The 24,496-nt window shown below is 45.3% G+C and overlaps 1 protein-coding gene across 1 annotated transcript in view; it reads left to right on the top strand.

Moving 5' to 3' along the window:
* Window positions 1-7,373: 7,373 nt before the first annotated feature.
* LOC135530077 (sarcalumenin-like) overlaps window positions 7,374-24,496 on the top strand; it is a gene marked incomplete at its 3' end in the record, with an annotated part of 36,296 nt that continues 19,173 nt past the window's right edge. Inside the window, exon 1 of the mRNA XM_064958465.1 lies at window positions 7,374-7,454. Coding sequence (XP_064814537.1) covers window positions 7,397-7,454 — 58 coding nt within the window. The remainder of the gene's footprint in view (window positions 7,455-24,496) is intronic.

Raw genomic sequence — 24,496 nt, 5'->3', positions numbered from 1 at the left:
GAAGACATACAAGACCACTGATAATCTCCCTCGATCTGGGGCTCCACGCAAGATCTCACCCCGTGGGGTCAAAATGATCACAAGAACGGTGAGCAAAAATCCCAGAACCACACGGGGGGACCTAGTGAATGACCTACAGAGAGCTGGGACCAAAGTAACAAAGCCTACCATCAGTAACACACTACGCCGCCAGGGACTCAAATCCTGCAGTGCCAGACGTGTCCCCCTGTTTAAGCCAGTACATGTCCAGGCCCGTCTGAAGTTTGCTAGAGAGCATTTGGATGATCCAGAAGAAGATTGGGAGAATGTCATATGGTCAGATGAAACCAAAATAGAACTTTTGGTAAAAACTCAACTCGTCGTGTTTGGAGGACAAAGATTGCTGAGTTTGCATCCAAAGAACTCCATACCTACTTTTGTGATTGGTTGTCGTGCCAGAAGCCCCCCGCCCATCTCCTGGGCAGACCCACAGTCAGGCTGGTCTGGTGCTAAATAAAGATGGCCCACCGTCACCATCAGCGTCTGTGACAGTTTGCAGCACTAGTGACTCCAGTCGGTGGCATGTCACTGTCCTCTAGTACTTCAGTGTCTATGCAGTGTTCATTTTCAGTCTCTCTCTCTCTCATTCCCTCACTCGTTCTTTCTCGGCCTGTCTAGCTCACAGGTTCACACTAGATATGTGATCGCCATTCAAAAATGTCCCATTGGAAGTCTGGAATGGTAAGTGTTCTGGTGCCCAGACCCACTCTGAATCATGCCCCCATGATGGTACTGCAGGGATAGTGACACTCGCCATGTTATGACAGGCACTATCCATGCTGTCTGGGTGGAAATTAGCAGCTGTCAAATGGCAGATTTGATTGTCAAAAGAAAGGATTCTCAATGACTCCATTGTTTGCTCAAGCTATAATTGAAGCTTTAGAAGTTTCTGAATCTAGATGTTTCTGAAACTACAAGTTCTCAAACCAAGGGACACCTTTTGACATCAGTGCTCTGCAGTTTTGGAGTATTCCATTTCAATTCAAGAAGTACACTGAAATTCCTATTCTCAATGTTATTCAGTTAGGAAAATGTGGAATTGGAATTTAGTTTACCTCCTGGAGTTGAAAGGGAATTGGATCACAATCCTGGTGCTCTGTTATTCAGAGATATTCTAGGTAGGGCTCGGAGTTTTTCTTATCACTTGACCTGATTGGACCTCAACATGTACCTGGTCTGACTGGGCCTCAACATGTACCTGGTCTGACTGGGCTCCAACATGTACCTGGTCTGACTGGGCTCCAACATGTACCTGGTCTGACTGGGCCCCAACATGTACCTGGTCTGACTGGGCTCCAACATGTACCTGGTGGTGACTGGGCTCCAACATGTACCTGGTGGTGACTGGGCCCCAACATGTACCTGGTCTGACTGGGCCCCAACATGTACCTGGTCTGACTGGCTCCAACATGTACCTGGTGGTGACTGGGCCCCGACATGTACCTGGTCTGACTGGCTCCAACATGTACCTGGTGGTGACTGGGCTCCAACATGTACCTGGTGGTGACTGGGCTCCAACATGTACCTGGTCTGACTGGGCTCCAACATGTACCTGGTGGTGACTGGGCTCCAACATGTACCTGGTGGTGACTGGGCCCCAACATGTACCTGGTCTGATTGGGCCCCAACATGTACCTGGTCTGACTGGGCTCCAACATGTACCTGGTCTGACTGGGCTCCAACATGTACCTGGTGGTGACTGGGCCCCAACATGTACCTGGTCTGACTGGGCTCCAACATGTACCTGGCCTGATTGGGCCCCAACATGTACCTGGTCTGACTGGGCCCCAACATGTACCTGGTCTGACTGGGCTCCAACATGTACCTGGTGGTGACTGGGCTCCAACATGTACCTGGTGGTGACTGGGCCCCAACATGTACCTGGTCTGATTGGGCCCCAACATGTACCTGGTCTGACTGGGCTCCAACATGTACCTGGTCTGACTGGGCCCCAACATGTACCTGGTCTGACTGTGCCCCAACATGTACCTGGTCTGACTGTGCCCCAACATGTACCTGGTCTGACTGGGCTCCAACATGTACCTGGTCTGACTGGGCCCCAACATGTACCTGGTCTGACTGGGCTCCAACATGTACCTGGTGGTGACTGGGCTCCAACATGTACCTGGTGGTGACTGGGCCCCAACATGTACCTGGTCTGACTGGGCCCCAACATGTACCTGGTCTGACTGGCTCCAACATGTACCTGGTGGTGACTGGGCTCCAACATGTACCTGGTGGTGACTGGGCCCCAACATGTACCTGGTGGTGACTGGGCTCCAACATGTACCTGGTGGTGACTGGGCTCCAACATGTACCTGGTCTGACTGGGCTCCAACATGTACCTGGTGGTGACTGGGCTCCAACATGTACCTGGTGGTGACTGGGCCCCAACATGTACCTGGTCTGATTGGGCCCCAACATGTATCTGGTCTGACTGGGCTCCAACATGTACCTGGTCTGACTGGGCTCCAACATGTACCTGGTGGTGACTGGGCCCCAACATGTACCTGGTCTGACTGGGCTCCAACATGTACCTGGCCTGATTGGGCCCCAACATGTACCTGGTCTGACTGGGCCCCAACATGTACCTGGTCTGACTGGGCTCCAACATGTACCTGGTGGTGACTGGGCTCCAACATGTACCTGGTGGTGACTGGGCTCCAACATGTACCTGGCCTGATTGGGCCCCAGCATGTACCTGTCAACACAGCAGGAGGTGGAGAATGTTCACAATGACTAAGGTTGTGTTTCTCTGCACAGACGTTGCTGGAGCATGCCAGAACTTACAATGCCTGGATAGGTATTTTATGTTCTAGCAATCTCGTGCGTGACGGCACAGTCTGACGTGGCACACAACCATTGGTTGATGCATGCGCCGTCTGAGCAGGGGAACACGACATAAATAAACATGATAGTACCAGACTGTGAAGTTGGAGCTTGTCTCTTGTGACAGACTTGACTTGAACTGTTTTATTCCAGGGTGAGCAGAGGTCATCCATGAATGATCTCCACCTCCACCATTTTGTTTGCTTCTTTCCATGAACTCTTCTGTTCTTCCATCTCGGTGTTCCTTGGTCTTCCACGGTTTATTTTGTCCCGTGGTTTCCTTGTCAGGGACCAGGGTCTGGTGAAGATGGATGTTCCTAGTGGTCGATCCAGCCCCATTATCTGCATTTTATTTGGATACAACAACAACAATGTTTTTGTTTATATTTGGCCAATGTATCCCCAGAATGATCCATGGATGTGTTTGGTCTTGAAACAAACAAATAACATGAATTGATTGATTAGGTTCCGAGATGATGTTGCGGAGCACATGCACATGGTCGCGGAGGCACAGAATGTACAGACCATGTGTAAACGAGACAGATCTGAGTCTGGAGAACATGAACATCACACACACCGAGAGGTGAGAACAAAGGTCACCCATAAGAAGGACAGTATCCTGGCATAGAGATGGCCCGAAGGGACATGGGGAAATTGCGAGTTTGTTGAGATAGTTAAGTAGCTAGGTTCAGTCAAGATTAACCATGCTTAGCTCCTCTCCAGTCACGGCCATCCATGCAACCAGAGCCAGTCTTCTCTTTGGGGTCGGAGGTCATCCTCTCTGGATACTATATTTATGGAGGAACTGCAGGGAGGACCCGAGTGTGCCTCTTAGAACAACCGGCACCATAGTGCTCTGCAGGGACAGGACAGGAACGTATCCTGCCTACATGAATGGCGAGACCCCTGTCTCTTCCCAACTCTACCCCCAGCCACAGACTCACAATGTTGTTCACCTGCTGCAGCTCGACACCAGTGAAGTAAGTAACTAACCACCTGTGGAGATCTACTTTACACCACACATGGTACGTTCCATCTGATGGGTGCTGTGTGTCTTTGTTTTAGGGGGAGAAACAACCTCTTCATTGTTGTGTAAATTATGGCATTAATGTAGTGTGGGATAGCCAGGGACTTTAATGCAGGGAAACTTTAATCCGTTTTACTAAATTTTTATCAGCATGTTAAATGTGCAACCAGAGGGAAAAAAACTCTGGGCCACTTTTACTCAACACTTAGAGACACATACAAAGCTCTCACTCGCCCTCCATTTGGCAAATCTGACCATAATTCTATCCTCCTGATTCCTGCTTACAAGCAAAAATTAAAGCAGGAAGCACCAGTGATTCAGTCAATAAAAAAAGTGGTCAGATGAAGCAGATGCTAAACTACAGGACTGTTTTTCTAGCACAGACTGGAATATGTTTCGGGATTCTTCAGGTGGCATTGAGGAGTACATCACATCAGTCACTGGCTTTATCAATAAGTGCATCGAGGATGTCGTCCCCACAGTGACTACGTACATACCCCAACCAGAAGCCATGGATTACAGGCAACATCCCCACTGAGCTGAAGGCTAGAGCTGCTGCTTTCATGGAGCGGGACTCTAACCCAGAAGCTTATAAGAAATTCCGCTATGCCCTCCGACGAACCATCAATACAGGACGAAGATCGAATCATACTACACAGGCTCTGACGCTCGTCGGATGTCGGAGACCATGTGTGGGGTTGCTTCTCAGCCAAGGGAGTGAGCTCACTCACAATTTTACCTAAGAACACAGCCATCAATAAAGAATGGTACCAGCACATCCTCCGAGAGCAACTTCTCCCAACCATCCAGGAACAGTTTGGTGACGAACAATGCCTTTTCCAGCATGATGGACCACCTTGCCATTAGGCAAAAGTGATAACTAAGTGGCTTGGGGAAAACATCGATATTTTGGGTCCATGGCCAGGAAACTCCCCAGAACTTAATCCCATTGAGAACTTGTGGTCAATCCTCAAGAGGCGGGTAGACAAACAAAAACCCACAAATTCTGACAAACTCCAAGCATTGATTATGCAAGAATGGGCTGCCATCAGTCAGGATGTGGTCCAGAAGTTAATTGACTGCATGCCAGGGTGGATTGCAGAGGTCTTGAAAAAGAAGGGTCAACACTGCAAATATTGACTCTTTGCATCAACTTCATGTAATTGTCAATAAAGGCCTTTGACACTTGTGAAATGCTTGTAGTTATACTTCAGTATTGCATAGTAACATCTGACAAAAATATCTAAAGACACTGAAGCAACAAACTTGGTGAAAATTAATATTTGTGTCATTCTCAAAACTTTTGGTCACGACTGTATGTTCACTTCGAGAGGAGGAGGTCAGAGACCTTGCTGTTTGGTGCCAGAACAACAACCTCTCCCTCAATGTGATCAAGACAACGGAGGTGATTGTGGACTACAGAAAAAAATGCCCCCATTCTCATCAACGGGGCTGCAGTGGAGCGGGTAGAGAGCTTCAAGTTCCTTCGTGTCCACATCACCAACAAACTAACATGGTCCAAGCACTCCAAGACAGTCGCAAAGAGGGTACGACAAAGCTACTCCCCCTCAGGAGACTGAAAAGATTTGGCATGGGTCCACAGAATCTCAAAAGGTTCTACAGCTGCACCATCGAGAGCATCCTGACTGGTTGCATCAATGCCTGGTATGGCAACTGCTCGGCCTTTGACCTCAAGGCACTAGGGTAGAGGGTAGTGTGAACGGCCCAGTACATCACTGGGGCCAAGCTTCCTGCCATCCAGGACCTCTATACCAGGCGGTGTCAGAGGAAGTCAAAGGCTCCAGCCACCTTAGTCATAGACTGTTCTCTCTGCTACTGCACGGCAAGCGGTACCGGAGCGCCAAGTCTAGGTCCAAGAGGCTTCTAAACAGCTACTACCCCCAAGCCATAAGACTCCTGAACACCAAATCAAATGGCTACCCAGACTATTTGCATTGCCCCACCCCCCCCTTACACCGCTGCTACCCTCTGTTGTTATCATCTATGCATAGTCACTTTATAACTCTACCTACATTACCTCAACTAACCGGTTCCCCCGCACATTGACTCTGTTCCGGTACCCCCCTGTATATAATCTCGCTATTGTTATTTTACTGCTGCTCTTTAATTACTTGTTACATTTCTTTCTTATCTGTGTTTTTTTAACCTCATTGTTGGTTAGTGGCTTGCAAGTTATCATTTCACTGTAAGGTGTCGTATTTGGCACGTGACAAATAACATTTGATTTGATATGTTAGTTGTCTACTACCTCTGCCCAATGCCGGGTGGTGTTCAGAGTAGAGCACTCACACTCTGAGTCTCCACTCTATTCAACAGGGAGGGTGAATGTGTACCCTCAGTCCTCAGGAAAGAGATGTCCCTGTGTAAGACACGTTCATGCATTTCTTCCTGTGATACAACAAGTCCATCGAACCAGCACCAAACTGCCATGGTCAAACTAAAGCTCACCATCTTCTCCAGTTTCAGGAAGCATTGTACTGTACAGTACAGAGTAAAAAGGAAATTCATTTTTGGGCTTTAATCAATTTTTAAGTACCATTTTTAACCCTTCATATTTGAGGATTAATTTGCAGTTAGACATTAATTCCGACTGAGTTGTTGTGAGATTATTTTCACCACAGTGTCTGGTTCACTGTGATAAAATACTATGCCCCCATCACGCTGTTTTGGAGAGCCAGGGTGACTGTGGTCTTGCTGTGCCAGCCAACACACACACACACAGCAAAGACCCATACACACACACACATACACAGTCAAGCTCTGTCACATTTATGACATAATTCTTTATTTTTAACAGACCTAGAGTGAGTTGGACAGCTCATTTCAACGCCAGAATCAACCTCGTTAAATGAAAATTATTTATTGTGAATAGTTTGTGTAGTAAAAGTGATACAACTGTCACAGCTACAGCACTTGCTAATTGCATTCTGTTGTTGACAAGGCGTTGTTTCTCGTTCTGTTTTCATGTTGATCAGATAATGGGTGTAATTTGAATATGGTTTATCGTAATTATTATTTTAATTATCCCTAAATCCTAAAAGATCATAATTTGCTCAGTGGGTGTAGAATGTAAATGAGTTGATTTTCCCACTCATTCAACCATATGAATTTACATTTGAATGTACCAGCAGTCCCAGTTTGTACAGCATCTAATATCACATGCTATTTTAATCCATATACCATTGTATAATATAATTGAGGAATGATTTGACAAGGAAATGCTAAACCTCTGTCCCTATGTGTTGACCTCAGTGCCCAAACTGCCTGTCTATCTAAACGAGAGACAGTCAGCTGCTGCTACGCGCAAGGCCCCGTGTGGCAGCTCTGACGCCCGTGATGCCTGCCACACACACACCCTCCACCCAACGGCCCTCTCCCTTTCTCGCTCTGTCCCGCCCCCTGTGCTTCCTCATAGCCTTTGACTTGCTTACCTTGGTATATATAGTCAGTGAGGCTATCAGAGTTCTCCTGGCAGCCATCATGAAGGGTATAGTCTCAATCTGCTGCTTCTTCAGCCTGCTTGTCCTGGCCTTAGCAGGTAAGGGGCCTCACACCTCATCTACTGTTTTATATGTTTATGTGGATGTCGATATAAATAGATGTTGTATGGGTGTTTGTTTATAGGCTTATTAGTGCTTTTGGTTGTTGGAAGACTACAGTACTGGACTGTACATGTCCTGGGGTACAGCTCATGTATCAAATGTATGAGATGTGGCATGGTTGGGTTGGATGTCTTGGCTGTCTGCATGCTTTCATTGTCCAGTCAATTTACTGGCTTGTAGACACACACACTGGATCCATTTTTACTGATCCAACATACTTTATTTTTATTCAAACTGGGAAAGTCTGAGATCTCTATACCGATACTTCCAGACATTCTTTTCAGTGGACTTAACTGTCTTACTCTTCGGGCTTTTAGCCAACACATAGGGACAGAGGTCTAGCATATCTATACAGATAGATTGTTCTGTCAGTCAGTGGTGTGGGTTTATAGGGACAGAGAAGGTACTGTAGAAATGTAGATTTTGTATTTTTTTAGTGTTGTAGTTTAAGCCAGGACGTGCAGGGGTCCTTCAAACAGTGGCGGTCACCTGGACGCAGGCATGAGCATAGACACCCGTGTCCCTCTCTCTCTGTTACCCTGCAGCACTATTTAAAAGGGTTTCAAATTAAATGTGGTAGAATGCTGGGTTCAATCAGGACAGAATATTTTAAGGTCTCATCTTTTTAGAAAAACAGATTTTAAAATGGTGCCAACTTGGCACATCTTGTCGTCTCTCGTTATTTTTACTGTGTGTGCATATATTTCTGTATTAAGCCTCATCAAGATCTTTATTGGTCACACACACACACACACACACACACACACACACACACACACACACACACACACACACACACACACACACACACACACACACACACACACACAGTCGATGTGACTTTAATAAACCAGAAGCTTTTGGCGTGGTGACGGTGTGTCAGCTGTCCTAAAGCATGGCATCAGCTGATGAAAAGTCTCAGATTGTAATAGAGAGAAGAGCTTGTATTCCCTCACTGTATCACTCTCTGACTTTCTTTGATTATTTTCTCTCTCTCTCTCTCTCACTTTGTCTCTCTTTCTTAAATTTCTCTCCCCCCTCTCTCTGTCCCTTTCTTAGAATGTCTCTCCCTCCCCTCTCTGTCCCTGCTGACAAGTAGATGTCGTAGGGACATGTTTGATACTTGTATCTATTGACTGATTAGCTTTACATTTGACTGGATGATTCATATATATTGCCTACTTGTATTTTCAAGTGATTACATGTATTGTCCATAGCTTTATCTGCCTTTGTGTTGAAATGAAATGCCCAGATTACATCCAGATCAGCCTCTCTCCAGAAATGTGGTGGAGGGATCTCTGGAAAGTGAAACCGTGTCTTCCTGTTACCCTTGTCCGTCCTTGGGCTCCGCTCAGCACCAGGGCAACATGCTTTCCTATCCCAATCCCAGCCTGCTGTCAGATGTCTAGGATTGGAAGGCAGGCGTCCCGTAACCGGACACCGTCCACTATAGGCCCCCCCCCGGCACACTTCCACCCCTCCCCAGACCCAGCACTACCCTTTAGCCACATTGCCTTCACAGCTGCTGTCACCCCAATGACAATTTATTCCCAGCAGCTGGCCTTATAGGGACATGCATTATCGAGTCAGGCGGGGCCGGAGGAGGGAGGAGGCCGGAGCTGGAGCACACAGGCCCTGCTAGAGGTTCTGACTAGAGGGACTACAGCTACAGCTGAAAGTTACTTTTTCATAACATAATAGGAGAATTTATACAGCAGTTTAGGAGAATTAACATGGCAGGTTAGGAGACTTAGGTTAAGGTTAGGAAAAGTGTTAGGGTTCGTTAAAATGGTCTCCCAACCTGCTACCGAAAGTAACTTCCAGTTGTAGCTGTACTCCCTCTAGTCACAACCCCTGCTAGCTTAGCTTGGGCCTAGTCTGGTCCAGCAGCGTGGGTGGCTGGCTATGTAGCGTTGAATAGCAAAGCAAGGTGGCTAATGCTAGCAGAGGAGGCTGGTGGGACGAGCTATAGGAGGGGTTCATTGTAATGGCTGGAGAGGGAATGTCTGTGTTTGATACCGTTCCATTTATTCCATTCCAGCTATTACAATGAGCCCGTTCTCCTATAGCTAGGTTTGTTAGTGTGTAACACTGATTCCATGGAGCGCTACTGTAGGGTGATGTTGTTGTTCCTGTGGATGGCTTGTTCATATGAGTGGAGAAGGACTGACAGGAAGTTCCCCTGGGCTAACGAGGTTAGCATTAGCCTACTTTAGGCTCATGTTAGCATTGCCAAGATTACACTGTAAAACTGAACTGTGGGGATGTTGTCTGTATTTAACTAAATGGTTGCCAGTAAATGTTGTTTCCTTGGTATGCATGAGGTCCTTCAAAGCCCATGGAAACAGTAGTGGTAACGACTAAGAGTATTGTACTGTAGCGGAAGTGTTGGAGTGATACACTGGTTAAGAGATTGGCGTGTCCAGATGGAAATTCCACACTGTCATGTTCAGTTAGGCTATTGTATGTCATCAGCAAATTATATTACTGCAATGATTATAAATGACATGGCTCCTTTAATTGGATTCATCACTGCTACAAAGGGATACTTGTTATCCTGACAATGTTAATGGCTATTTCTACAGGCCACCTGTTTAACCAGGAGTGGTGATCAGACACTGTTCTGCTCATTCAGACCAGGGTTGGTCTTCCTGTTGTGCTAACTGGACCATTTTCTCTTCACTTACTTAAAGCAGAATGCTGATTTTGGATGATTTCTGCATTGAAGTCAGTGGGAGATAAGTGTTAACAGTTGATTGCTGTATTGTCCTGTGTTCCTGACTGTTTACACTAGAAGCCATAATAATTGCTGGATCGAATCCCTGAGCTGACAAGGTAAAAATCTGTCGTTCTGTCCCTGAGCAAGTTCCCCTGGCGTGGGTGACGTGGATGTCGATTAAGGCAGCCCCTCGCTCCTCTCTGATTCAGGGGTTGGGTTAAATGCTGAAGAAACATTTCAGTTGAAGTCATTCATCTGTACAACTGACTAGGTGTCCCCCTTTCCTTTCCCTACTAATCAGAGAAGTAACACAAAACAGAATGCTTTTGGCCCGACCTGAAGTATGAGGAGATATGGGGTGACACGGGCAATCTTTCCCTCTGTGTCCCCCATTGATGGCAAGCAGTAGGCCCGGGGGCCTGGGGCATCCCTCCAGTGCTGGCAGTGGGGACACCCGACCCCCTCCTCCCCCTCTTGGACAGGCCCCTCAGTCACCTCAGCCTCAAGGTCGGTCACCTGGTGAGTCTCTGTGGATCAGTGACAGGACTGCTGGGAGAGTAGAGTCAGATCAACACCCCAGCGTAAAGTGCCCTCGCACCCCCCCCCCCCCCCCACCCATCCCGTGTCACTCCACTGTGTCCTCAGACTGATCCTCATGGTCCTCGCCCCCCTTCTGTGGAATTACCACCCGGACATGCCCTCCATCGGCCAGCTCCTAGCATCCAGAACCACGTCACCAAGACTGTGGCCTGTGACATCGACCAGCGTAGCCCTTAAGCCATGAAATCCTTTGAAGATGTATCCCTAAAAACAGCCCCGGTCAAGGAGTCCTTCGAACGTTCTTTAGCTGTAAAATGGCATGAACTCTGTGTCTCCATTTTTGACACAAATTGACAATTGGTTTGCCCTTCGTCTGGAGTCTATGTATGGGTTTGTACATATGGAGAGAGCTTGTGTGCCCTGTGTATTGGAGTTTAAATGTGTTTAAGGTATGTACATGAGTATGAGTGTGATGATTGTGCCAAGGAATGTTTCCTGATCATGTGACCTGACCAGGAAGAACACTGAGATTAGATTACCTGGTTCTCCAAGATGGCTGTATCACAACTATCATGAGGCTAGACGGGTCCTTATTCTGAATCAAGATGTTGGGGGGTGACAGAGGGCTGTTTGGAATGTACTCCGAGCAGCCAAAACACTCTCATAATCACTCCTGCATCCATTTAGTGAAGTAGGCCAACTGGTCTCCGGCACGGAGGGCTGTCTGAGACTGAACAGGAATGTAAACCTCAGACAGTGAAAACAACCAGTAGTAGTGTGTTCCCAACATGGCAGTTTTACCTGATACTGGCTTGTTGCTTGGCGACCACACTTACAGCTACTGATAGGATATGGGACTTGTCTTCTTCTTTACCAGTATCAGACCACCACTACAACCAACTTACCCCAAGGACCATTACATTCTGTTGCAACAATTAGAAGGGGGTTATAGGGTCAGAAAATCCGCTCCATGTTCAGAAAGTTGCTAATAGAAATAAGAAGTAAAGAGCAGGCCTAATTCTCAGCTTGAAGATAGCGCCCACTCTGTGTATTACATTTCTATTTGACAAGAACTCCTGAACGTTGCATCCCTATGTGTAAGACATTTTGGTTCAATGCATTCAGTTCTACAACTGACCAGTTAACCCCTTTCCCTTATTTGGAATGCATCATTGAGTGTCATGTGGTTTGTCAGCGGCCTCTTGAGTAGCTGCTTCAGACTTGTTAACACCTCCCTAATCATCCTCACCCTCTAGCCTACATATAGCCTATTATATAGAGCTGTAGAAAATAGATCCTCATCCTCTAGCCTACATATAGCCCATCATTATATAGAGCTGTAGAAAATAGATCCTCGCCCTCAAGTCTACACATAGCCCAGAATAATATAGAGCTGTAGAAAATAGATCCTCACCCTCTAGCCTAAATATAGCCCAGCATAATATAGAGATGTAGAAAATAGATCCTCACCCTCAAGCCTACATACGCTGAGTGTACGAAACCTTAGGAACACCTTCCTAATATTGAGTTGCACCCCCTTTTGCCCTCAGAACAGCATCATTTCATCTGGGCATGGACTCACACAGGGAACTGTTGAGCGTGGAAAACCCAGCAGCGTTGTAGTTCTTGACACACTCAAACTGGTTCGCCTGGCACCTACTACCATACCCCATTCAAAGACACCAGTGGAGGCTGCTGAGGGCAGGACGGCTCATGATAATGGCTGGAACGGGGCAAATGGAATGGCATCAAACACATGGAAACATGTGTTTGATGTGTTTGATAACATTTCACTTACTCCACTCCAGCCATTACCAAGAGCCCATCCTCCCCAATTAAGGTGCCACCAACCCCCTGTGAAAGACAATTACATCTTTGTCTTGCCCATTCACCCTCTGAATGACACACATACACAATCCATGTCTCAATTGTCTCAGGCTTAAAAATTATTCTTTAACCTGTCTCCTCCCCTTAAATTTACAGTGAAGCATTTCACTGTTAGTCTACACCAGCTGTTTACGAAGCATGTGACAATAACAACTTGATTTGATTGATGTGGATTTAACAAGTGACCTCAGTAAGGGATCATAGCTTTCAGTCTATGTCATGGAAAGAGCAGGTGTTCCTAATGTCTTGTACACTTAGTGTATAGCCCAGCATAATATAGAGCTGTAGAAAATAGATCGAACCCTCTACCCTACCCAGAATATAGAGCTTTAGAAAATACATCTGGACTTAACACCCCCCTGCCTAATCATCCACACCCCTAGCCAACATCCAGCATCGAGCTGTAGAATATAGATCAGACAGAGAGGACTTCTTGCCTGTTGCCTCTGGATGTCGTTACTGTAGTTTGCATCAGCCCCCGTACCTCTGCACTCTCTAAATTAACCCCCAAGGCGCCAGGCGAACCTTCTGATATGAACCCCAGGACGTCTGTCACCCGGACCATGTGTCTGTCCTAGTTGAGCCTGTTGCCAGGCAACCGTTGTTCAGTTTGGAGAAACATTCCGACAGGCAACAGGCAGCACTTCCAGTCAGAATGCTGCGGGTAGAGCTGCCGATGAGGGTGTAGGCTCTGGGCTTTTGGGGACGGGTGAGACACGCCCTGATGTTCTTCAGGCTTTAGTGACCAGGGCTGGGGGAAGTTCTGTATAACGCCTCAACTTTAGCTCTTCATTATCTCACTGATGCCCCAACAGAAGGAAATGTTACAATATTCCTGATGCTGGTGGCAGATTCATCTCTCTCTCATTCAATACTGTGAAAGTACCAGTCCTGAGCCCTGTTATTCCCTGCTATGGCTGCATGCTCCGTTATTATGGGGGGCATAGCCAGTACTGTAGAGGAGGTCCATGAAGTTCATTAACTTAGTTGGTCCAAGGGTCACTGGGGGACAGATAACAGAGGATAAAGAGAATCTAACTTTCAAAGCACTGGCAGTCATTTCAATAGTGTATGCAGCATACAATAGAGTATATTTGTATAGTGTACCAACAGTATGTATGTAATACATTACAGTACATTTGTATCATGTAACAAAAGTATGCAATACATTACAGTATATTCTCTAGTACTCTCAGGTATGTAAAGATTGCACATACAGTGCCTTGCAAAAGTATTCACCCCCTTGGTGTTTTTCCTTTATTGTTGCATTACAACCTGTAATTTAAATAGATTTTTATTTGGATTTCGTGTAATGGACATAGACAAAATAGTCCAAATTGGTGAAGTGAAATGATAAAACATAACTTGTTTCAGAAAATTCAAAAAATAAAAAACGGAAAGGGGTGCATGCCAATATATTCACCCCCTTTTCTATGAAGCCCCTAAATAAGATCTGGTGCAACCTATTACCTCCAGAAGTCACATAATTCATTAAATAAAGTCCACCTGTGTGCAATCTAAGTGTCAAATGATCCGTCACATGATCTCAGTATATAGACACCTGTTCTGAAAGGCCCAAGAGTCTGCAACACCACTAAGCAAGGGGCACCACCAAGCAAGCGGCACCATGAAGACCAAGGAGCTCTCCAAACAGGTCAAGGACAATGTTGTGGAGAAGTACAGATCAGAGTTGGGTTATAAAAAAATATCTGAAACTTTGAACATCCCACGGAGCACCATTACATCCATTATTAATAAATGGAAAGAATATGGCACCACAACAAACCTGCCAAGAGACTCACGGACCAGGCAAGGAGGGCATTAATCAGAGAGGCAACAAAGATCCCAAAGATAACCCTGAAGAAGCTGCAAAGCTCCACAGCGGAGATTGGAGTATCTGTCCATAGGACCACTTTAGGCCGTACACTCCACAGAGCTGGTCTTTAAGGAAGAGTGGCCAGAAAAAAAGCCATTCCTTAAAGAAGAAAATAAGCAAACACGTTTGGTGTTCGACAAATGGCATGTGGGAGACTCCCCAAACATATGGAAGAAGGTACTCTGGTCAGATGAGACTAAAATGAAGCTTTTTTTGCTATCAAGGAAAACGCTATGTCTGGCACAAACCCAACACCTCTCATCACCCCAAGAACATCATCCCCAAAGTGAAGCATGGTGGTGGCAGCGTCAAGCGTTGGATGTTTTTCATCGGCAGGGACTGGGAAATTGGTCAGAATTGAAGGAATAATGGATGGAGCTAAATAGAGGGAATCCTGTTTCAGTCTTTCAGAGATTTGAGACTGGGACGGAGGTTCACCTTCCAGCAGGTCAATGACCCTAAGCATACTGCTAAAGCAACACTCGAGTGGTTTATGGGGAAACATTTAAATGTCTTGGAATGGCCTAGTCAAAGCCCAGACCTCAATCCAATTGAGAATCTGTGGAATTACTTAAAAATTGCTGTACACCAGCAGAACCCATCCAACTTGAAGGAGCTGGAGCAGTTTTGCCTTGAAGAATGGGCCAAAATCCCAGTGGCTAGATGTGCCAAGCTTACAGAGACATACCCCAAGAGACTTGCAGCTGTAATTGCTGCAAAAGGTGGCTCTACAAAGTATTGACTTTGGGGGGTGAATCGTTTTGCAAGCTCAAGTTTTCAGTTTTTTTGTCACATTTCTTATTTATTTCACAATAAAAATATTATGCATCTTCAAAGTGGTAGGCATGTTGTGTAAATCAAATGATACAAACCACCAAAATCTATTTTAATTCCAGGTTGTAAAACAATGAAATAGGTAAAATGCCAAGGGGGTGAATACTTTTGCAAGGCACTGTAAACGTCCTGCTTCGATTGCAGTGTCTTGTGTGTGTGTGTGTGTGTGTGTGTGTGTGTGTGTGTGTGTGTGTGTGTGTGTGTGTGTGTGTGTGTGTGTGTGATATCGTGCGTGTGTGAGTGTGTGCTCTCATACACATCTAATATCAGTGTAAAACCTCCAGATAAAGTTCTGCTGTGCTTGCTGCACCACCAGGGAGCAGAGGTAAATTAAATTAGCGTTGACATGATTAGCCCGCTAGGTCTTTAAACCCTGCGGATTTACTCTGGGCCACGGGGAGTTTCAGGCAACCTTTACACCGGGCCAGGGGATTTCCATAAGAGAGGAGCAGCATCACTATCTAAAATACAGTCTCATTACCAAGAGATCCACCTGATTGTTAACCACACTATTCATCTCCATAGATGGAATACTCTGATCCACACATGACTGTCAAACCCATGTGACACTGATCTAGTGTCATCGATAACAGAGACAAGTCATTCTGTGAATGATCATTATAGACTGTAAAATTAGTGAAGTTAGGCCCAACTCCTTTTCCAAAAAAGTTAAGGAAAAAAATAAGAACATTTATTTAACATAGAGTTTATGTGGCTTATAAAAAAATGGCTGACATGTAGCTGACAACAACACATCCCAGGGTCAGGGGTCAGGGGACCATGGCTGGACAGAGAGGCTTGTGCAGGGCATGGTTGGTTGCTGGGGGGTAGCAACAGGTGCTAAAGCATTTGGAGCTGGTACCCCCTGTGGCCAGAAATAGTCCTACAATGGGTCAGGGGATGGGAAGGTGGAGGGGTGCAGAGAATTCTCCACTCTATTTTAAGACCTAGAGTGTTAGCCGGTCTGGAGACTCACAGACATCCCCAGGCCTCACCGATCTTCATTCACTGTAACTTGCCTCTGTACCAGACCACGTTAACAGACCTCTGTACCAGCCCACTTTAACAGACCTCTGTACCAGACCACGTTAACAGACCTCTGTACCAGACCACGATAACAGACCTCTGTACCAGACCACGTTAACAGACCTCTGTACCAGACATTTACATTTACATTTAAGTCATTTAGCAGACGCTCTTATCCAGAGCGACTTACAAATTGGTGAATTCACCTTCTGACATCCAGTGGAACAGCCACTTTACAATAGTGCATCTAAATCATTAAGGGGGGGGGTGGTGAGAAGGATTACTTATCCTATCCTAGGTATTCCTTGAAGAGGTGGGGTTTCAGGTGTCTCCGGAAGGTGGTGATTGACTCCGCTGTCCTGGCGTCGTGAGGGAGTTTGTTCCACCATTGGGGGGCCAGAGCAGCGAACAGTTTTGACTGGGCTGAGCGGGAACTGTACTTCCTCAATGGTAGGGAGGCGAGCAGGCCAGAGGTGGATGAACGCAGTGCCCTTGCTTGGGTGTAGGGCCTGATCAGAGCCTGGAGGTACTGCGGTGCCGTTCCCCTCACAGCTCCGTAGGCAAGCACCATGGTCTTGTAGCGGATGCGAGCTTCAACTGGAAGCCAGTGGAGAGAGCGGAGGAGCGGGGTGACGTGAGAGAACTTGGGAAGGTTGAACACCAGACGGGCTGCGGCGTTCTGGATGAGTTGTAGGGGTTTAATGGCACAGGCAGGGAGCCCAGCCAGTTAACAGACCTCTGTACCAGACCACGTTAACAGACCTCTGTACCAGACCATGTTAACAGGCCTCTGTACCAGACCACGTTAACAGACCTCTGTACCAGACCACGTTAACAGACCTCTGTACCAGACCACGTTAACAGGCCTCTGTACCAGACCACGTTAACAGACCTCTGTACCAGACCACGTTAATAACAGACCTCTGTACCAGACCACGTTAACAGACCTCTGTACCAGACCACATTAACAGACCTCTGTACCAGACCACTTTAACAGACCTCTGTACCAGACCACGTTAACAGACCTCTGTACCAGACCACTTTAACAGACCTCTGTACCAGACCACGTTAACAGACCTCTGTACCAGACCACGTTAACAGACCTCTGTACCAGACCACTTTAACAGACCTCTGTACCAGACCACTTTAACAGAACTCTGTACCAGACCACGTTAACAGACCTCTGTACCAGACCACGTTAACAGGCCTCTGTACCAGACCACGTTAACAGACCTCTGTACCAGACCACGTTAATAACAGACCTCTGTACCAGACCACTTTAACAGACCTCTGTACATTTACATTACATTTAAGTCATTTAGCATGTACCAGACCACGTTAACAGACCTCTGTACCAGACCACGTTAACAGACCTCTGTACCAGACCACGTTAACAGACCTCTGTACCAGACCACGTTAACAGACCTCTGTACCAGACCACGTTAACAGACCTCTGTACCAGACCACTTTAACAGACCTCTGTACCAGACCACGTTAACAGACCTCTGTACCAGACCACGTTAACAGACCTCTGTACCAGACCACGTTAACAGACCTCTGTACCAGACCACGTTAACAGACCTCTGTACCAGACCACGTTAACAGACCTCTGTACCAGACCACGTTAACAGACCTCTGTACCAGACCACGTTAACAGACCTCTGTACCAGACCACGTTAACAGACCTCTGTACCAGACCACATTAACAGACCTCTGTACCAGACCACGTTAACAGACCTCTGTACCAGACCACGTTAACAGACCTCTGTACCAGACCACTTTAACAGACCTCTGTACCAGACCACTTTAACAGACCTTTGTACCAGACCACGTTAACAGACCTCTGTACCAGACCACGTTAACAGACCTCTGTACCAGACCACGTTAACAGACCTCTGTACCAGACCACTTTAACAGACCTCTGTACCAGACCACGTTAACAGACCTCTGTACCAGACCACGTTAACAGACCTCTGTACCAGACCACGTTAACAGACCTCTGTACCAGACCACGTTAACAGACCTCTGTACCAGACCACGTTAACAGACCTCTGTACCAGACCACGTTAACAGACCTCTGTACCAGACCACGTTAACAGACCTCTGTACCAGACCACGTTAACAGACCTCTGTACCAGACCACGTTAACCAGGTACCAGGGATCAGACTATAAAAGGCACTCTTTATACATATACAATACACTATTGTTGTTGAAGCTGTTGAAAGGCACTATTTTGTCCTATCCTTCCTTTTTTCCACCCTGCTAACCTTTGGTTGTTGGTTGTTCTTGGGCCGTGCTGAGAGCAACATTGTGCAGTCTTTATTTTTAGCAGGTTGACTCCACTATCATGGGCAGTGAAGAAGTAAGCCGTAACCATGCAGCATGTGTCATCACTACCATGGCGCTGCCACCAGCAGCCTACCGGCGCTGAAAGGAGCATCTGTCTAGCATTCATTTTAAGTCTGAGCGCTAGAATATGCTCATAACAATTATTTGCTGTGGCGTGTTGTAGCATTCACTATCCTCTCCCTTCTTACTCTGGCACAAGACAGTTTCAAGGCCCCCCGTAATCACTTCCCTTGGTTAGCGTTGATACAATGCTACAGTGTTTGTCTTTACCATTCAACAGTTGATACTGGTGGAGAGCGTAGGGAGGCGGAGTCAAAGCAGCATGAGGCCTGTGTCTATAGGAGGAGTGTGTTTGTATGTTTAACATGGGACTGAAGTCAAATGACCTAGTGGCCTCATGGGTGGAATGTTATTCATATTTTTCATTATTTCATAATTAATAAACATATATATTTTTATCTACTTAGAAAATCCGGTGTTTGTATTTCACACGGTTTTGTTATATTTCAGTCTACTGTGATAGATATAAAGTGTACTATTGGGATGCAAACTCAAAATGGAATACATTTCAACTCTGTATCTGACATGGTACAGGTGCTTTTATTTTTAGCCCGTAGCCATGTGTGTGAGGTGGATAGTTTTGTAGTTGTGTTTAAGACTGCCAAGAAACACTCTTAACGGATGTTTGCCGTTTTTGCCGTGTCTGCTCAGTGTAAACACAGTTCAATCCGTACCTTCTAACAGCAGATGTACTCTACGACTCCCAATCAGAGCTGATGCTTTTGAGTATGTTCATTTGAAAATGAAAATCATCAACAGTCTAAATGCCAATAAAATATGTTAACTGCAGGAGCTCGTTAACAAATAACTCCGATGCCCAGTGGCCACTACGTCGTTGTTCTGGGTCATTTGATGCAGCTTTCTTTTGAGACTTGGCCAATACAAATGAAGCCAAAGAAAGCAGTAGTATATGTCTTGTGGATTGAGCCCAAGCCTTGCAGCTAGAGTCAGAGGTCCAGGCCTTTGGCCTCAACACCACGCCCACAAGGAAGGCTCAGTCCTCCCATGGTTGGTATCATGACTCGGGGGTGTGTTCATTAGGCACCAAACAGAAGAAAGTGGACAAAAAAGGTACTTCCTTGTCCAATAAGAAACATTCATTTTCGTTTTGTGTTGCAGAATGTTTTGAAACGGATAACGCTGCATGCCCGAATGAACATGACCCTGGTGTAGCCAAGGAACAGTCCAGTTAGCCAGAGGATCTCTTTAGCGCCTGGGGGCATGTGGGCAGTGTTGGGGGTGAGGTGTTGAATGATAGGGGTGAGGCGGATTTCCCCCCCCACCCCCCCAGCTAAGTGGAGAGGGGAGTTTAGAAGGTCACGTATCCTCATCCTGGCTGGTTTCTTCTGGAACTTTAAACATGAGATCCAGCTGGTCGACTGCCCCGGGGATCCAACATGGCTTAGATGTTCTACTTTCATTCCAAGTATTTCTGTTAAAGATCACTGGACTGTGGAAGTCACTTGATAGCTTAAATCTGTTGTCATTCAAGATATGTGTTAGAATGATGTTAAATGTGAGAAATACTCATTTGTGATTGAATGGTTTCAATTACAGACATGGAGACACAAATGTGATACTATGTGTTCTGGTATGAATTGATTTCCATATGATTCATTACTCTGGTAGATCGGAGAACATTTCAGTGTCTCAAATAAAATGTACATCCAACTAAGGAAAATTAAAACAACTAAATATAGTGTTGTTTATGTGTTTGTTCAATTAAATGAGCACAAGGAGCAGTCATTATGGCTGAAGTAAAGTTGTGTTGCCTTGACACTCAAGGCAGGTTATAAAGCTCTATACTGTGTAATGACACTCCTATTACATATGTTGTAATAGATGTATTTCAGATTGTGTCCATCTGTAATATGTACTAGATGGGATCGTGTCCCCAGAATGTCACAATCCTTTAAAAGGGATACTTTGTGTGCTCCACATGTACAGTGATGACATAAAATCCCCTCTCACATATAGGGCTGAATTTCTATTCAAATGACCAAACTTGACCAACAGCAGACTCCTGAACAGGTAATCAAATGGCTACCAGACTATCTGCATTGTGTCCCGCCACCCAACCCGTCTTTTACACTGCTGCTCCTCTCTGTTTATCATATATGCATAGTCACTTTAACTATACATTCATGTACATACTACCTCAATTAGCCTGACCAACCGTTGCTCCCGCACATTGGCTACCCGGACTATCTGCATTGTGTCCCGCCACCCACCACCTGACTAACCGGTGACTGTATGTAGCCTCGCTACTGTTATAACCTCGCTACTGTTATAGCCTCGCTACTGTTATAACCTCGCTACTGTTATAGCCTCGCTACTGTTATAACCTCTCTACTGTATGTAGCCTCGCTACTGTTATAACCTCTCTACTGTATGTAGCCTCGCTACTGTTATAACCTCTCTACTGTATGTAGCCTCGCTACTGTTATAACCTCGCTACTGTTATAGCCTCGCTACTGTTATAGCCTCACTACTGTATACAGCCTCACTACTGTATATATCCTCTCTACCGTATATAGCCTCACTACTGTATATAGCCTCTCTACTTCTATAGCTTCACTACTGTTATAGGCTCTCCACTGTTATAGCCTCTCTACTGGTTATAGCCTCACTACTGTATATAGCCTCACTACTGTATATAGCCTCACTACTGTTATAGCCTCTCTACTGTATATAGCCTCTCTACTGTATATAGCCTCTCTACTGTATATAGCCTCACTACTGTATATAGCCTCTCTACTGTATATAGCCTCTCTACTGTATATAGCCTCTCTACTGTTATAGCCTCTCTACTGTATATAGCCTCACTACTGTATATAGCCTCTCTACTGTATATAGCCTCTCTACTGTACATAGCCTCTCTACTGTATATAACCTCTCTACTGTATATAGCCTCACTACTGTACATAGCCTCACTTCTGTATATAGCCTCTCTACTGTATATAGCCTCTCTACTGTATATAGCCTCTCTACTGTATATAGCCTCACTACTGTATATAGACTCACTACTGTATATAGGCTCTCTACTGTATATAGCCTCTCTACTGTATATAGCCTCTCTACTGTATATAGCCTCACTACTGTATATAGCCTCTCTACTGTATATAGCCTCACAACTCTATATAACCTCACTACTGTATATAGCCTCTCTACTGTATATAGCCTCACTACCTACTGTATATATCCTCTCTACTGTATATAGCCTCACTACTGTATATAGCCTCTCTACTGTATATAGCCTCTCTACTGTATATAGCCTCTCTACTGTATATAACCTCACTACTGTATATAACCTCACTACTCTTTATAGCCTCACTACTGTATATAGCCTCTCTCCTGTATATAGCCACTCTACTGTATATAGCCTCTCTACTGTATATAGCCTCTCTACTGTATATAACCTCTCTACTGTATATAGACTCTCTACCGTATATAGCCTCTCTACTGTATATAGCCTCTCTACTGTATATAACCTCTCTACTGTATATAACCTCACTACTGTATCTAGCCTCTCTACTGTTATAGCCTCTCTACTGTATAGAGCCTCTCTACTGTATATAGCCTCTCTACTGTATATAACCTCTCTACTGTATATAACCTCACTACTGTATATAACCTCTCTACTGTATATAGCCTCTCTACTGTATATAGCCTCTCTACTGTATATAGCCTCTCTACTGTATATAGCCTCACTACTGTATATAGCCTCTCTACTGTATATAGCCTCTCTACTGTTATAGCCTCTCTACTGTATAGAGCCTCTCTACTGTATATAGCCTCTCTACTGTATATAGCCTCTACTGTTATTTTTCGGTCTTTTTTACTGTTTTTATTTTTTACTTGTCCCTTGTTCACCTAATACCTTCTCTTTTTACTTAGAAATTGCACTGTTGGTTAGAGGTTGTAAGTAAACATTTCACTGTAAGGTGAACCTGTTGTATTTGGCACACGTGACAAATACACTTTGATTTGACCAACAGCTGTACAAAAAATAGTCTCTCCTCTTTGACCAAGTGTGACTTATGTGACCAGTTTTGTGGTCCAGTTATTGATGAGGTCTTCTCTGAGCCTCTGCCCCACATCCGTCACCACCAGCCGTGTGATTTGTGACAATTACACAAACAACCTGGCATGACCTCCATTCTCCAGGCCCACGCCCCTCCTCGTAGTTTAGTTGCCAGCCCAGATGACAAAACCATGCCAAGAGCAATATTACTAGATTGTATTCCTTTTGATCCTTGTTCAGCTTGATCTGGACAGACATCTCCAACATTATACCTCCCAGGGCCAGAGCTTTGGAACATTTTCTGCTCTATGTTTGTGGGCGAACATTTGGTGGTGACTGGACTGAGGGGGAAGTACAGAGGAATGCATGTGGTCTGATCATCTTTGAAAGGAAGAGAACTTGATGTCTGGCTTTTTCACGTTCATTCTGACAACATTTTTAGGAGGTACAATTTTGGTAACCATGACTGATTGATAGGTGAAAATGAACCGTACTTGCTGACAGGATGTCATTTATGACTTTGTGTTATTGAGATGATTCAGTTAAAAATAACAACATATGATTCCATAATAAATATCTTCTCTGTTTTCTGTCGAGGTAAATCCTTTGTCAATATGTTCAGTTATGAAGTAGAAACAATGCAGTAGAGAATTTGTATCCATTGTTCTGTTCCTATCGTTTAGGGTGTAGTTTGTTCAAGCCATATGGTTTAGGGTGTGGTCTGTTCCAGCCATATAGATTAGGGTGCAGTTTGTTCTAGCCATATAGTTTAGGGTGTGGTCTGTTCTAGCCATATGGTTTAGGGTGCAGTTTGTTCTGTCCATATAGTCTAGGGTGCAGTCTGTTCTGTCCGTATAGTTTAGGTTGCAGTTTGTTCTGTCCATATAGTTTAGGGTGTAGTTTGTTCTGTCCATATAGTCTAGGGTGCAGTCTGTTCTGTCCATATAGTTTAGGGTGCAGTTTGTTCTGTCCATATAGTTTAGGGTGTAGTTTGTTCTGTCCATATAGTTTAGGGTGCAGTTTGTTCTGTCCATGTAGTTTATTGTGCAGTCTGTTCTGTCTATATAGTTTAGGGTGCAGTTTGTTCTGTCCATATAGTTTAGGGTGCAGTTTGTTCTGTCCATATAGTTTAGGGTGCAGTTTGTTCTGTCCATATAGTTTAGGGTGCAGTTTGTTCTGTCCATATAGTTTAGGGTGCAGTTTGTTCTGTCCATATAGTCTAGGGTGCAGTCTGTTCTGTCCGTATAGTTTAGGTTGCAGTTTGTTCTGTCCATATAGTTTAGGGTGTAGTTTGTTCTGTCCATATAGTCTAGGGTGCAGTCTGTTCTGTCCATATAGTTTAGGGTGCAGTTTGTTCTGTCCATATAGTTTAGGGTGTAGTTTGTTCTGTCCATATAGTTTAGGGTGCAGTTTGTTCTGTCCATGTAGTTTATTGTGCAGTCTGTTCTGTCTATATAGTTTAGGGTGCAGTTTGTTCTGTCCATATAGTTTAGGGTGCAGTTTGTTCTGTCCATATAGTTTAGGGTGCAGTTTGTTCTGTCCATATAGTTTAGGGTGCAGTTTGTTCTGTCCATATAGTTTAGGGTGCAGTTTGTTCTGTCCATATAGTTTAGGGTGCAGTCTGTTTTGTCCATATAGTTTAGGGTGCAGTCTGTTTTGTCC

Source organism: Oncorhynchus masou, unplaced genomic scaffold, assembly GCF_036934945.1.
Source record: "Oncorhynchus masou masou isolate Uvic2021 unplaced genomic scaffold, UVic_Omas_1.1 unplaced_scaffold_1248, whole genome shotgun sequence".
In the NCBI taxonomy this organism is placed as follows: domain Eukaryota; kingdom Metazoa; phylum Chordata; class Actinopteri; order Salmoniformes; family Salmonidae; genus Oncorhynchus; species Oncorhynchus masou.
Note: the sequence above shows the minus strand (reverse complement) of the source record. Positions and strands in the feature narration are given on the sequence as shown.